The 15,946-nt window shown below is 40.4% G+C and overlaps 1 protein-coding gene across 1 annotated transcript in view; it reads right to left on the reverse strand.

Moving 5' to 3' along the window:
* LOC138043159 (dynein axonemal heavy chain 1-like) overlaps positions 1-15,946 on the reverse strand; it is a 104,184-nt gene that overhangs the window by 49,838 nt on the left and 38,400 nt on the right. The window contains exons 32-51 of the mRNA XM_068889298.1: positions 15,746-15,923; positions 15,052-15,246; positions 14,000-14,119; positions 12,552-12,707; positions 10,977-11,084; positions 10,564-10,704; positions 10,256-10,416; positions 9,557-9,714; positions 8,754-8,927; positions 7,937-8,022; positions 7,103-7,435; positions 5,987-6,183; positions 5,559-5,694; positions 4,741-4,949; positions 4,050-4,218; positions 3,470-3,564; positions 2,695-2,791; positions 2,251-2,370; positions 1,216-1,341; positions 140-190 (exon numbers count right to left, since the gene is read on the reverse strand). Coding sequence (XP_068745399.1) covers positions 140-190; positions 1,216-1,341; positions 2,251-2,370; positions 2,695-2,791; positions 3,470-3,564; positions 4,050-4,218; positions 4,741-4,949; positions 5,559-5,694; positions 5,987-6,183; positions 7,103-7,435; positions 7,937-8,022; positions 8,754-8,927; positions 9,557-9,714; positions 10,256-10,416; positions 10,564-10,704; positions 10,977-11,084; positions 12,552-12,707; positions 14,000-14,119; positions 15,052-15,246; positions 15,746-15,923 — 3,010 coding nt within the window. The remainder of the gene's footprint in view (positions 1-139; positions 191-1,215; positions 1,342-2,250; positions 2,371-2,694; positions 2,792-3,469; positions 3,565-4,049; positions 4,219-4,740; positions 4,950-5,558; positions 5,695-5,986; positions 6,184-7,102; positions 7,436-7,936; positions 8,023-8,753; positions 8,928-9,556; positions 9,715-10,255; positions 10,417-10,563; positions 10,705-10,976; positions 11,085-12,551; positions 12,708-13,999; positions 14,120-15,051; positions 15,247-15,745; positions 15,924-15,946) is intronic.

Raw genomic sequence — 15,946 nt, forward strand, 5'->3', positions numbered from 1 at the left:
TCGTGTCTTCCGCTAAATGAGTCTGGTAGGTCTGTGCTGGCAAAACGCATTGTAACTACCGGTATTCTGTTTCCTTAACAAAACGTGGGAGATTATAACAAGACCTCAAGGTATAAAGTGATTCACATCCTTCCTTTACCTCGACAACATCCGTCTTGTTCAGGGATTTGAGGCTCGCTAACGCAGCTTCCTGTTGACAAATTGAAACGTCATAACGTTCAAGTAAACTCTAAAATCTAAAAACGAGCAAGAGACAGAGAGAGTAGGGAAAGCAAAAATTGTTTTATGTCCGTTTCCCTTGACCTCCACAACTGGCGTCATAAGATCCTATCAGAGACTGTCAATATGGAGCGACAAGCGCAGCGCCAATTTTGATTTCTTATGATCAAGCGAGCCAGTTGTCTACGCGTTGTTTGCATCGAAGGTTCTTCCTCGCCCTCGCTCACAAATCACCTGCGCATGCGTAAACGAACTGACTTCCGGTTTGAAAAAAAGCCAAATTTACGGCGGTCTTTAAATTGAATTAATTTTCTTTCATATGGCCGTTTTACCGCCAAATACAGAATATAGTTAAGCATTGATTTTTCAAATCATCTTTTTTGAAAATGTGATGGATATTTCAGTATCGTTTATCTCTTAAAAGAACATTTTTTAAAATAAAAAGAAAACCATACTTGGCTGGATGCAAAGACGAATACAAATTATCAAACCACTGATTAAATACCCAAATTGTGTAGCACGTAGACAAATTTAGAGTTTCCTTTTATTGGTCACGTGACCATGGCGCGTGGCATCATGACGTTATATTTAGGGTCATTGGTTTGCAAAAGTTGGAAACTGACCAAAATAATGCCAAATTCTCTCAAATTACTTAACCATTCCATCCTCAGCAACGCACCCCAAAAACAAATCAGTGGGCCCTTAATTCAATCATTGGTCTTCCTGGGTCATTGATATGAAGTCACCATAAATCAAATAGTATTTTCCTTGGGTTAAAGGAGACACAGAGGATGTCGAAATAAGTTGATAAGGGAAGGAAACAATAAATAGCGAATAAGAATTAATGCCTTTGAATATTCTTGGTAATAGCTTTTCTTGGTTTTCAAGCTCCTACATAGGGTGCCGATATAATCGATCCAGTATCCACTATTTTCAAGTCGCGCAATTTTTCAACAAGTGCACCGGAAAGAGAAAAAGGTACACCAAGTTACGCACCAGTGCTGGAAGAGCTTCGTCTAAGTCCCTCTGCGCGTCGTCAGCTATCGCCTGTGTCTCTGCCGCCTTCTTTGCAGCTTCTTCCTCCTCTCGCTGCACAACTACTTTTGTCTCATTGGCAACAACCTAATAAACAGGTCATCAATATCTCTACTAAGGGTGGGAAGTGAAGCACTAAAATTTGGTATCAGATGGGTTGATATGGGTCCTTGTTACACGAAGCCTGGATAGATTTATCCAGGGAATGAGTCAATAAGCTGGATAGTGACTTCAGTAGAACAGCTCAGGCCACTTTGATTCCCAACGCGTGTACTGACGACGTAATGTCTCCCTACGCTAATAAATAATGATTTCTTAGACATATTTGCTTTTTGTCCTAGAGGGGCCGCACAAGTTACTAAGGGTAGCAAATCATCAGTTATTTGTCTCAAGGTAGATCAAAAGAAGGCACAGCGTTATCGAATTTCGGTATTCCAAAGCAGTTTGGGAACTCAAGTCAGGAGGAGAGGGCTCGTGCCTTTCCCGTTCTCAAGTTCGGTCGTGGGTCAAATGAACGCTTTGCTTCCGCATAAACCCCAAATCGGAAAATATGTTTGTCATGAGTAAAACCATGAGCAATTGAGATATCGATTCGTGCAATCTGTCAAAAAAAAACAATATATGCTGGCCTTTCCCTGAAAGACAAATCTTTGTTTATTTAAACGATTCCTTGTAATAAGTTTCTTCATAGACACTGACCTTCCGGAAGGAGACAGAGATCTATCAAACCAAATCCATCTGCTTGAATTGTATATTGGTTTTTGTGAATAGGAAAGAACCGGTTCCAGGAGAAAAACCTCTCGGAGCGAAGTACAGATCCAAAAAACTCAACTCAGTCATTGCGCAAACTCTAACAGAAAATGGGAAGGCACGCGCTCGTACCACTCCGCCCAACTTCGGTGACTCACTTTTTCAAACGTAATATCACTAACTGCATAGTGGGAATGAACTAAGCCAACATAACGAATAAGATAGACAAAGAAGATGCGTCCTTACCGAGTCTACTTTAATTTTCTCCATAGTCTCTACAGTTTCTTCTGCTGCCTGGGCTAACAAAGGCTGCATGGTCTCAAGTTCTTCCTGCAACTTTTCCACTTCATCTGCTGTGCTCAGCAACTGTGGAATAGAGGCACAGAGAGCGTACAGAGTTAGTTTGATAAGCAACTGGTCTGAAAGGATTGCCTTTCTGGTAATTTTTCTGCTTGTACAGAAAGAATAACGCGGCGAATAATCTACAATTGTAACTTGCGGGATTAAGAAAGTTCGATCGGCCTTTAATCAGACTTGCCTCTGTTTCCCCGTTTCAAAACACCTTTGAAACAATAAAAAAGCATCATTGTTCATCTTATTACAGCAAACGTTTTCTTTTGAATCCACAGAAAATAACTGGGTATAACGACTAAAATACTGAAAAGGAATAACTTATTAGAAGGCTTTTACCTTGTCTAAGCCCAATTTTGTCCTGTTTCTGGCCGTTGAAAGCTCTGACTTCTTTAAACCAACCAACTTTCGAAAAGTGCCCAGTAGCTCTAAGTAGCTATAGAGAAAACATTAAGCTGAGAGTAAATGTTGGGTTAAACTTGCGGCACAAGCTTTGGGAATTTATCCCAGAAATCAATAGGAATGTAAAGTATTTGGTGTTTGTCTTCTTTTGAACGGATTCATTCTTATTCTGCATGTACAAACTGAAAAATAATTTTTTGTAATCAGCTCCCGGCGCGGTCGCAGAATTAATACAGAGAATGAAGAGAATACGGTATAATGAATATGATAAATGAAGAGATAATAATGATAGAGAATACGGTTTGCTTGGAATATATTGCTTTAGCGTTCGGTTGGAACGATCGCGGGGCGTGGCCAGAAGGTAACTACGTTATATTTACATTGTCTTTGTTGCAACATCTAGAGGACATAATCGCAAGCTCCAAGAAGACATAATCCCAAGTTCCAGAAGACATAAACGCAAGTTGCAGTTCCAGTTCTACGTGTGCTTGTGTCTGACTACCTGTGCAAAAACTACTGAGTGCTCTAAAAGCCTTGGTTTTTGAAAACCTCGGATTATTCCAAATGACCCCATCTTGTTAAACTGGAATAAGGACAATGAAAATAGTTCAAATAAAACCGACCCTGCTTGCATCGCTTCTGCGGAAAAAATGTACCCCTCTCGCAAGCCCAATGGCGTGGAAAGTATATATTACAAGTTTTTTTCTTGTACCTGGTGGGAGTGACATAGTTGTGACGAGACAACTCAGCCAGGTATTGCTTGGATTTCTGTGCAACAGACTGATGAATCTCGCCACAAATACTAACCTGAGAAAAATATAAAAAAGAATTATGCCACTACATATATGTACATATGTATGTATATCCTTTAATTAAGTGAGGACGGCTTGTCTCAGACTCTATTCAATCATACAAAATCCTAAAAACGAAGAACAAGGAAAAAATATTATCTTGTCGTAGGCTCTACAGCCGCTCCAGCAACCCCAGGGGTGCTAGCTCCGTCGAAACTCTTAGGTCTTATAAAGGTATTCAAAACAGAAAGATCCGTTCCAGGTAATAGTATATACTGTGGGGAAACGAATGGCTCGAAGCGCTACCAAGAGAGTACATGACACGCAATAAAATTGTCAAAAAAGTAAACTGTTCCTTTTATGTCATAAATGGCTCGTATACGGGATCCAACTGTATTTGGCTAGGATCGTTGGTAGCCTCAAAATTAATCGGTAGAGCTATATTCTTTTAATAGGTCGTCTTTTCTTTACGTGCTTTTAATCTATCGCTGCAACATATACCAGTCCTTCCATAGCAGACGAGTCTTCCAGTTCAGGGATTTCTCCAAGAAAAGTGGATGCTACAGAACGAAGGGCTTCTTCAGGCCAAGCGGAGAACCAATCAATGGTACAACAATTCACCAGAGATGGAAACTGGCGGAGACGCGCCCGAAATATCTCACCAATTGGACTGTAAAGAGAATTAATCCATACATTAGAGTTTTAGGAAAGGATGAAGTAACTAGCCAGACAAAGGAGGTACAGCTTTTTCGAGACAAAATATCGAAGGGCGATACGCATCCACTAACAATGAGCCAAGAAAACATTCTGCAAAACAGTTGAAATCTCTAAAATAGGCCATTTCCGAGTTCATGTCTGCCTTCTCTTCAAAGTTGTTGTGATGGTAATTAGTTCTACCTTACATATGAAAGAAAACTAATTTTCATAACAAAAACGTCGCACTTAGACTCGCCTTGAAGAGGTGGCAGACATGAATTCGGAAATGGCCTATTAAGGGTTCGTTCAAAGGCAAGGGATTAACATCACAGGCTTCAGGAGGGTACAAATCTGGTCAGGTAGATTTGGTTAAAAATAATATCAGCAGTAAAGCCTTGTTCAGTGAAGATACCTTGAACAAACCGATTTTGATAGCCGCGAAACCAGAATAACTTAATGCATGTTTTGAGCAAAAACAAATTAACGAAACACGTACCTCATACAAACAACAGAGTGGGTATTGGCTCTAACGCGTTTAGTAAAAGCTGAATATAAGTTAGCCTTGGTTGGTTGTAGTCCCTGATCAAGAACAACGGGCTTCATAGCTGTGAAGATGGTGTCCAATTCATCTTGAGCGAAGATATTTGGAACATCACCAGCATTCAGAATGTTATTGAGATCTTCCAAGAAACTCTCACTCTTAATCTGTGATTTGAAAAAATAATAATAATAAATAACGCATAGCATCGAAAAAACTGAGAAGATTCTTGGGAACTTGATCTTGAATTCTTGAGACGTCATGTCAGTGTAAAGTAAGAATTTGTTCATGTTTTTACCCAAAACACAATACCCCGCTCAGTTTACAGTATAGGGAAGGTTTGTTCTTGTGAGGGGGTTGGCGTAGAGAAGAGAGTACCCGCTCTCAACTAATGTTTCGAGGGTTCGATCTGGGACACTGATTCATATGTGGGTATAAATTGTTGGTTATTCGTGCTGTCTGTGATAGATTATTTCTCCATTGAGGTACTCCGGTAATTCTGATTTGATTTACCGTCTCCCCAACTAGTAGAGCACTAGTACGCGGCTATATATGAGTACAATATTAATATCATCATTATTATTTATTAATTATTACTTAATTACCATTATTAGCTTACTAAAAAAGGAACAAAACTGACTTTCATATCATGGCGCCCTTCTTTGTTTTGCCATCCAAAGAGCCGGCCATTGTAAACACATTCCAGATGTGGCGTTCCATAACTTTCGCAAACATTTGTCGCCTTGTTTCCCTGCGTAAACCCGTCTCAAAATTACCTGTGTATCGCTGAAAAGGAACACCATGGACTTGTTCTCCACTCCTGATTTCAGCAGTACTTTCTTTAGATCTTCTCGCCATTCTGGTACACCATAGTTCTTGGCCAGCTCAATTTGGAAGCATTCATACTCCGCCCTGAAACAAGAGTAGTCATCATTCATGAGATCTATTATTATTTGCACGGACTGGACCCGTGAACGGGCAAAACGGACGTAATCCTGTGGGATGAAATAGCCTACCCGGGTAGGCAAAATGAACTTGGGCACCACCAAAAGGTCAAGAAGCTAATTTTGCTCTTGACTGTGCCTGAAGCAATTTCTACGCTTCTCCCGGGCACAAACTTCCTCGGATTGTGAAACACAACTCTAAATACGCACCCTATGATATAAACCAATCGTTGAGTGATTTGACAAAACAACAAACTCACATGTGTGCTGCCAGTCTTGTAAGACTCTGGCGTCCACTCCCACCCACGCCTAGCAACAGAGCGTTACCGAGCGGTTGACGAATTACACGACTGATACGTGACACGTGGCGTACGGCATCGCCAAACAGAACAAGCTTCATCTGTGCTGTGTTGATCTGATTGTAATCATCAAGATACTCTTCCAGGATCTTCACCATCTGTCAAATGAAGCGCGCATATATTAACTGTGAATGAATGCTTTAATTCTCTACTTGAACAAATCCCATAATACACCTCGTTTACCCCCCAAAAATTTTCATTGGCAAGTCCCAGGAGAAATTGCAAAACAACGAGAGGTGGGTATTATGGGATTTGTGCAAGTAGAGAATCGCCGGTTTTGGGTCTCACAATGCCTTACAAACATTGGTTACTCTATTGTATCCGGTACACATACATACATACATACATAATTGACCGATCCCCATTGGGGTTTTTCAGGGCCAATGAAACACACCGAAACGACAGAACAGAACAACAACTGCTAAGAATCCCAACTGGCCGGAGGCAAACCAGTTGGCTATTTACAAGTGCAGCTGAGACGTTGAAGCAGGGACTAACAAGAAATTCAACAAGTGGTCAGAGCGGGTCTTGAACCCGGGATCTCCGGATCTCAAGGCAAGCGCCCTAACCACTGGGCCACACTGCCTCCTCCTCATCGGTAAACGATGGGGTAATGTTTATTCAAATGTTGGCCGTGTAGCAATTTCAAGTGCTGTATATTCCCATGTAATCCATCGAAGAGTTCGTCCTCGTAATGGAAATGGGCCCACGCAAGGACAGTGAAACACTCTGACCAAGGTAGGAATTTAATCCAAAACCTCCGGGTTAGATCACCGTTGCTCTACTGACTGGGCTACAAGGTCAGACGAATGCAATCAGTGGATATTCACAGCAATGAACATGAGCAAGTAACAAGAATACACGTCCTGTTGGCGCATCGAAAATGGCGAGAAAACAGCGTATAAACCGGTTGACAGCCGCTGACTGACAAATTAAAGATTACAACAAGGGTAGACTTTGCGAATTCTTACGACTTCTAGCTCAGGAGTCACATGTTATGTTAAAGTCTTTCCACACCTTGTTAAAGTCAGCTACTTCACCATACACCTTATTCTCAGCGCTTGGCACCATAAAGTCGCCGTAAATCATAGTGGAGTCTTTCACTACATCAGCCATGGAAGTCTCAAATCCAGACGCCATCTTGTCCCTGATCAAATCCGCGAACCATTTTCTGTCCTCGTCATTGACCAGCCGATCCTGGAAAACTCGGCAATTTTCATGATACCACAAACGTAAGACATCATTCTTGTCACCGAGTTTCTGTGACTCAGCCATGAGAATTCCTTGGAAAACTTTGGACAAGTCACGCAGATTGAATGTGTAGTGACTTTTAGCTGGTGTTGGAAGCAGCTGAAACGAAACATAAGACACCACGTAAGATTGGTTTAAAAACAGCCACTTCAACAAAACTCTACCTTCCAAGTGACAACAGAAATAGAACAAATACTACCGAATTATCTTTGATCGAAAAGATTCAGTTGCCCTGGCGTAAACTTAGTTGTTAACGTCCCGATAGGAAACCCCAAACAGTAAAATTGATTTTACTGTGCTTAAGCTGCTTGTAACTAAGGAAGGGCTTCCCTCGATCAAAGTTCTATAAAATTTCATGGAGTGGAGGATCATATGAGAAACCTGAGGGAGAATCCAAAGTAAACGGCAGTAGACATTTTCTAACTCTGACTGAAACCCTTTCTTTAATTCTGACTGGTATTTGAAAACAATAACACGTTGCAGGTGGGTTTTCAAAGAGAAAAACCCAGTCTCAGGCTCTTAGAATAGAATAACACTCCTGCAGCGCACAATGCGGTTAGTTCCAGTTTCAAAGTGTAAACGGCGTTTCGCTCCGGTTACCTGAGTTATAACAGTGTTGTAGACAGCAATAGTATTCTGAACCATACTGTCACATAGTGTTTCTTTATCATCACCAACGTAAGAAGCTTAAAAAAGAAAACCAAAAGGAAAATGCGTCACACGGGTGATGTGTATCTTTCGCTACAGAATTTTGAAATATTACAAGTTTTATTTTAACTATAACAAACACGACTATTGATAAATACGAAGAACCTGTACAAAAATTATAAACTTTTTTCTGCTCAGATACCATGCAAGCAAGATGCCAACCATGTGTGTGTAGAGGAATAACTGACTGATCTAGCAAAGTCCTCGTCTGTCTGAAATGTTAGCTAATTCTATGAGTACCAATAGAGATATTGCGACCTACACCTGCATTATTAGCGGTATTCTTCCTTTAAAACTATTCTAACCTGCTAAAGACTTGTTTCTTTCTGTAAAAGAAAGTCAATGATTATTAGTAAAAAGCTGCCTGACTCTCAATAAACAAGAACTATCTAAGTTGAGAAAACCTGACAAATTATACTATGAGGGGCTATTCTTGCTTGACGAAAAAAATGTTGACTTTATGAGTTCTGCGACTGTTCACCTGGTACACGTGGATGGCAAGAAGTGTCTAAGCAGAGGTTTTAAAGAAAGAAGGTGATGAAATTGCCATGAAAGACCCAACTGTTAAGTCACTGATTTCAAATGGACGAACTGAACTCAACACAGAAATCTCTTCTGGAATCACCTAAAATATATTTGAAAGTGGTTGCATTACCGAATGAGAGAGAGAGGGGGAGAGATAGTTTTGACGTAATATAAAATGCCATACCTATCCACGACCGTAGAATAGTAGCAAAAATGCGGTGTTTACTCTCATCCTCCAACTCAGTAAATGAAAGGTGGTTAAAATGTCTTAGGAACCGGGGGGTGACGGGGTTTCTACCACCCCCTGGGGGGCCCATTGCCGAAACAAAGTTGATATCTACCAGCTCACGGAAGGTTCCTTGCATGTGAAAAAAAAAAAAGAAAGGAAGTCAGTAAAATGGGTAACTAAGACTATGACAGAGCAAACCAAACACACCAGTTGTCCATTTGAAGATGAAGTGAGTCCATTTCATATGGGCCACTTTTGAAAATACCATGATACATGTACACTTTGTTTGTCCCTACAAATTTTGCCTAGGCATTGTTTTTGTTTTCTCTTGGGACCATTGTAAGTCCCAAGAGTAAGTGGAAACAATGCTTATGCAAACATTGAAGGGACAAAGAGTATTATGGTATTTTCGAAAGTGGCCTATCGGTGCGTGATTGGTGTTTGAAATGAATTCATCATGTAAGAGAGTACAAGGAACCTGCTGAAACTTGAAAATGTTGTTTTTAGTGGACGGGCAAACCTTACCGGTGCCCCTAACAGGACCACAGGGCGTAGTTTCGATCTTTGCACGAATATAAAACAAGGAAGATTCTGATTCCACTTTTGGTATGAACGGGATAACATTTTTTTGTTTGTTCTGCCAAGAATATTTCCGAAAGAACGCATCCACCGCCGACCTTTACAGAGGAAGTTATCGTCAAGTAAATCAAATCAACACTGATCGAAATGACTGGGGACTGTATGCTTGTATAACATACCAATAGCTTTTCTGTCGTACCATCCCTTGTGGTCACAATACTGACGTAGGATTTCTATCGGCGGCTGAGCACCGTACACTTCCAAAGCAGGCATGTTGAGGTCATCAACAAAGAATACAAAGTATTTTCCCAACGGAGGCCCAAACACACCTTTCCGTCTAAAGAAAACAAAACAAAGCAAAACAACAACTGATACAACAACGAAACTATTATTTATCTTTACGTAGAGTGCGATTGTTGAAAGTGGACATGAAAGACACGAGTTGAAATGTCACGCGATCGCGAGGTCATACAAAATTTGAAGAGATACAGGAAACGGTGGAACTCGTTCACAAGTGCGACAAACGTCTATTGAATTGCTAAACTAAGGCTGCTGTTAGGTTATTAATTTCAGCGATTAAAGTAGCCAACTGAATTTGCTTGTAAAGAATGGACCAAGATAAAAAAGCAGCTTCGTCATAATCAACGAGATTTTGCAGTATAGCTCTTTTTTGTTGTTGTTGTTTTTGCTTATGATCTTGATGATCTTGATTCGAGAATTACTTCTACAATGATCACAAATGAGATCCTTGTTAAAATATTCACTGCCTAAAATATGGTGATGATGATGACGATGAGCACATAAATTAATACGTAGTTCAGATATGATATGACAGATAAGTAGGTGGATACGTAAGTAGACATTTATGTCACTGTTACCTTTTATCGAGCTTGCTATCAATAATATCTTGCGTTTGATTCGCCGAGGTTCGGGCAGAGAAATTCAGGAAATGAGAAAGGAACTCTTTCGGCATGAAGTTAAGCAGCTTGTTTGCCACACAAAGTGTTTTTCCTGATCCTGTCGGGCCGACACACAGTACCTGGAGAAGAAAGGTAAGAATTGTCCCTTATTTGAAAATAGAGGCTGAGCAGAATGGAAGGTACTCTATTTCCACAGACAGGTTCTCCGATAAATTGTCCCTGTCAAAGTATTCGTTCAACAAAAGATTTCCGTGAGTGCGGCATACCTTCTTGTTGTTGGTAAGAAGCATTTCCAACACAAAGGATCCTCTGACCAAGTCCAGTGTGGGTATAATGATATCAGAATAGTTCATTTCTGGTGGAATAGATGGCATAGCAACACCTGTCATCCAGCTAACCCATTTCACCTGCAACATTTCAAACACTAGTTAGCCATCTAAATTCTCAGTAAACACGTATAACACACAGTAAACACGTCATCCAGCTAACCCATTTCACCTGCAACATTTCAAACACTAGTTAGCCATCTAAATTCTCAGTAAACACGTATATCGCGAAAGGTCGGTCAAATAAAAGACAACTCAAACCAATTACAATAAGTGTAACTTACCCCTTCCCCGAAAAGTTATTCAAGCCCACCTTACCTCTCCCTCTCCAAGAGAGAGTTATTTTCCCTTACCTCCCCTGCTTTTTGTTCCTCATCGTCATCATCCTGCTTACGACTAACTCCTCCATCGTCAAGTGAATAATCATACACAAGACCATGATTAGGAAACTTCATTTTGATCTACAATACAAATGATCAAAATTAATGTCCAAGTTCCCTGCCCCGTTTTAGTTTACGAAGTAAGATCGAGAGGCCGAAAATCAACAGCAAGATCGTACAAGGCGTCCACGTTGCAAGCTACTTTTCTAACAAAACGTATAGAATATTTCCTCACGTTCAACGCCCAATTCTTAATGCAAAGCGAAAGATTTTGTCTGCATAATAACAGATTGATCGCGATTTCTTTGTTTAATGGCCACCACAACGCCGTGTTAAAATGCTCGTCTAATATAAATGTAAAAGCCAAACCTCCAAAAACTTTGAACTGAATGTTGTAACCAATTATCAAAACATTTAGCTAGCAGAACATAAATGAATAATTCATTAAAAGACAAGGGATAAAATTAACACCGAAGAGAGGTATTGAGTGAACGATCGAATGAATGACAATTAAAAGAGCCAGCAAAATAACAAAAGGATAAAGAAGACGCAGGAAAACGATTGACGTCCACTATAAGTGATTCTAAGGCCTCACTTGCAGGCCAATGGATTTTTCTTTTTCTCAATAACATGATCAGAAATAATCATACAAGTACTGGTGAACCAATAAACCCTTGAATGTGTCATTCTTTTTTATTTTACATTTACTACACTAAGAGGGTAAGTGCAGATGTTTCTCTTTACTTCAGGACAGGAGTTTGGGGGACACATTAGGTAGGTTAAGCAAAGACGACGGCTACGGCTACGGCAACGACAAAAAGCAAGGATATTATTGGTTAAAAAAGGAAAAATACTCGTGCTGCACGTGCAACACGAATTTCCGTGCATTTCTCTGCCGTACTCCACAAAACAACAACGTGAAATCACCAAATTTTAGGTTTTCACGACAACGTGAGTATATAACAATGAAACAGTCATTTTCTGTTTTGACTTTAAAACCGTTCGTACCCATTCATTTACAGGATAGTTCGCCTGTATTATACAAGGTGAACAAGACGGAATAATCGCGAAATATTTGCGATCGCGCTAAGTTATATTTTGGACTGCAGTTTTTGTTGCCGTAGGCGTCGTCATTGCTTAAACTCCCTATTGTCTGTATTCCCCGACGCGAGTGATGTTGAAGATCGTGCATCTCATTAAGAGCATTTCTGGTCTGATTTTAGCTCATTTCTTGCCTGTTGTCGACAATATCGAGCAACCTTCCAAAAGAGAGAAACACACTGAAACAAGACAACTTCAATGGTTTTGCGACAAAATATCGCAAATATGATAACTAAGACGTCGTTTTTTGAGTGCCTACTTTGAGTTGCCGTACAATGTTCTTTTCACATAAATTTACAATTAAATTTGACGTGGAAAAATGCGGACCGCAGCTTAGAAGTACAGGCCTCAGGTTGCGAAGGGAACGGCGTGCATCAAACTCAACTTCGCTTAGATGTATTTGGTGTGTCTAGGCGAAATTAATCTGCCACTTCTCTTAATCGTCACCTTCTCGTCGTCCATCTTTTTTCTCAAAAATTCGCTGAACTTCTTCCTTCCGTCTCCATCACAAGTTCCTCCAACTGACCAAATAAGAGCGAAGATAAACCATGGTTCAATCAAAGTTTCTACTAAGGCTATGTTCTCAGCAGGAATGGTCGCGCCCTATAAGGTAAAAAAAGGGAGCAAATTAAGGCATAGGTCTAACGCCCCACGTCACATGAAGTTTTTTCGACCCGTATGAAGAAAGCGGATGTTATTGACTTACAGCGGTTATCAGTCACACACGACCCTCAACGACATTTTTTTCATATTTCGAAAGTAAAACTTAGGTGGACGTCTATCAAATGTTTCCATGACGAATTCAACTGCTGCCAAGAGAACAGGACTATTGTCATGGAAACATTTGATTGACTTCCACCTAAATTTTACTTTCGAAATATAAAAAAAATGAAGCAGAGGGGCGGGTGTGACTGATAACCGCTGTAAAATGATACCGGGACGACTGTCATTCCAGTGCGAGTTCACTCTGATTCATTCTTATCGCTCTGTATTCATTTACATAATGCCGGTAAAAGTTTTCAAACCGTCATGAGAATGTCGATGTTTCAGTTTCAGTTTTATTTAGTACTTAATTTAGCAGAGGTTAACTATCAATAGAGTTATTTCAGTAGAGTTATGACTCAGAGTTAGAGTTAACGACTTCCAAAATCCTGAATTCAAGATTTTGGAAGACCTAAATCTTGAATTCCAAAATCTTGAATTCAGGATTTTGGCCGTCCAAAATCTTGAATACAGGATTTTGGAAACTTAACTCTAACTCTACGACATAACTCTATGAAAATAACTCTAAGAATAGCTGTCCCCAATTTAGCAATGCTAATCCTAGCACTAGCCTAGCGGTATATTAATGAACAGGTCATAATCGATCAGGTACAACTACCAAAGTAAACACCTACATTGCTGGGAGACTTGGCACCGGTTTCAAGTAAATGAATCAAGGTTTCACAAGTAAAGAACCCTCAGGGACAAGTCTCAGGCCTACATCGCTGAGTGCCCAAAACTTTCCTTTATCACTTTTACGGTGTTTGAATTCTTGAAGTGAAGACCAAAAGCACACCGGGGGCCAACTGGAAGAGTCCTCCTTGAGCAATTGTCTCAAATAAAATGGGTTGTAGCAAAGTGACTATACTACGAAAGATAGAGACCATGCCCGAGTTGCTCGAAGCATGGTTAGCGCTAACCAGCGTTAAATACCATGGAAACCTATAGGCTTTGATACATCTTAACCAACGGATAGCGCTAAGCAGGCTTCGAGCAACTGGCCCCATATTGGTAAAATAACCACTTTTGAAACCTCATTCATGTTTAGACCCAGTTTGACAAGTCCATTGACATATAAGAAAAACATTTGTATTTATAGACGTGAAAATATGTAGGATTGTCGAGCGACGCACCTCTTTTGGAACAAAAGGAGCAAAGAAGCAATCAAGGATACGCATCAAACTGCAAGTCAGGTTGCTGTTCACAGTCGGAACAAACTCCTTGGTATTTTTTCTTAAGAACTTGAGAGAATCCTAAAAAAGTTAAAAAAGTAATTTTAAAAGATTGAACAAATCAATCTTCTTGGTTAGGGGAAACAAAATAGTCTTTTTGTGAACAACAAAGGTCAAAATTATGCAACAACAAAGAGCGCAATTGTGCCTATCCATAGAGCTCATACAATGGATGCCAATAGTAAGGGGCACAGAACAGAAGCACCAAGACTGGTCACCTTACGTTTATCCCAAGATGCGTAGGTGCTTGGAGATAGCTGATATTATAATTTTCAAGGAACGGACGGCAACCGGGAGAAAAGCGATTACCCTCTTAAGCTGCCTTGACAAAGCCACATTTGTGTAACTGTCTTTGCCCCTTTCTAGATGATTTGCTCAAACATACGGGCGAAACCAGTGTCCAGGAATACGAAACGCCTACTTCCGATTGCCGTCCATGCCCCCAAGACGCCTTTACTTAAGATGCTATTAGCTACCGCAAGCTCCTCAATATCGGAGAGGCAGTGCAGCCCAGTGGTTAGGGCACTTGCCTTGAGATCCGGAGATCCCGGGTTCAAGACACGTACCGACCACTCGTTTGTTCCAGGTAGTCCCTGGTTCAATTTCCTGGCTGAACTTGTAAATGGCCAACTGGTTTGCCTCCGGCCAGTTGGGATTCTTAAAGTTGTTCTGTTAAATGCTCGGAGATATTAGCTACTATAGCTACTCTACAAATCCGAGGGTAAATAATGATACTTACTACTTAAACAAAGATATACGATGAGACATAACATGGCGTGCTAAAGAAAGGAGAGGGTAGGTAAAGGGAAAACGTGGCTGTTGACGCAATGAATCTTCTTGAGGTTATCGATCCGTTTTCTATTGTCCATTCGTTTGCTCGATTGCTTGCTTACTCGTAGCAACTATTTTACTCCACCAATCGCATGTCACCATCAGGGTCGTACGATTATTACCTCTAAGAACCTATCAAAGAGTGAGTGTAGCTTGTCCTTGTGATCAAATATGGCGTCAGGAAGGGTCTTCAGATAACAGTTAACAAACGGTTGAAGGCCTAAAATACTTGGTTCCAGGTACACCATACCACAACGGCTGACAGTGGCCGGGGAAGCAACAGCAAGGTCTTGAACCTCAAACATCATCGTCATTGCCTAGTACGAGAGCAGACAGAATAATGATTATGTTTGCACGAAATTGTGCCTTCCAAGGATTCGATTTATTTATAGCAGTTAACTCTCATTTTTTTAGCAAAACCTGTTTAATTGGTCACTTTTTACAAAAAAGCTGTGCTGAAAAGGGACTGCTTCCTTTGTGATTTGTCAATTTCGATTTACATTTAGAATTTCAATTACTTGATCACGTACATCCTTTAAAGTGCTACTTAATCGCTTTTTTGTCAACGTGTAGAACGTATAAAACCAATGCAATTAAGAATCAAAGAAAAAGATACAGACATGCAATGTTTAATGATACAAAAACAGAACAACGAAATCTCAAGGCCCTATTTTTTAGCAGTCAGTATGAAGGAGTGCCTACTGATTTGTCCATCTGGCTACACACAAAAACTGTAACCCGTGGCTTTTTTCTTTTGTCATATTAAAAAAACTCGATAAAACTGGCTCTGGCAAATTCTCCTAATCACAGGCCTACCTCGCTGAGTTTAATAATTTCTCCGCTGGTCAGACAAAGCTTCTTGTTGTCATCCAACACAGTGTTCATATTCTCAATCCACACAGCATCCACCGGTCCATCAAACACGTACCATTTCTTGTCACTGGTTGTGCTGGAACTTCCAACACGGATCATAGACGACAGTATGCCGTCCGTCCTTAATACATGAAATCAAAAAGT

The sequence above is a fragment of the Montipora capricornis genome, chromosome 3 (assembly GCF_036669925.1).
Source record: "Montipora capricornis isolate CH-2021 chromosome 3, ASM3666992v2, whole genome shotgun sequence".
Classification (NCBI taxonomy): domain Eukaryota; kingdom Metazoa; phylum Cnidaria; class Anthozoa; order Scleractinia; family Acroporidae; genus Montipora; species Montipora capricornis.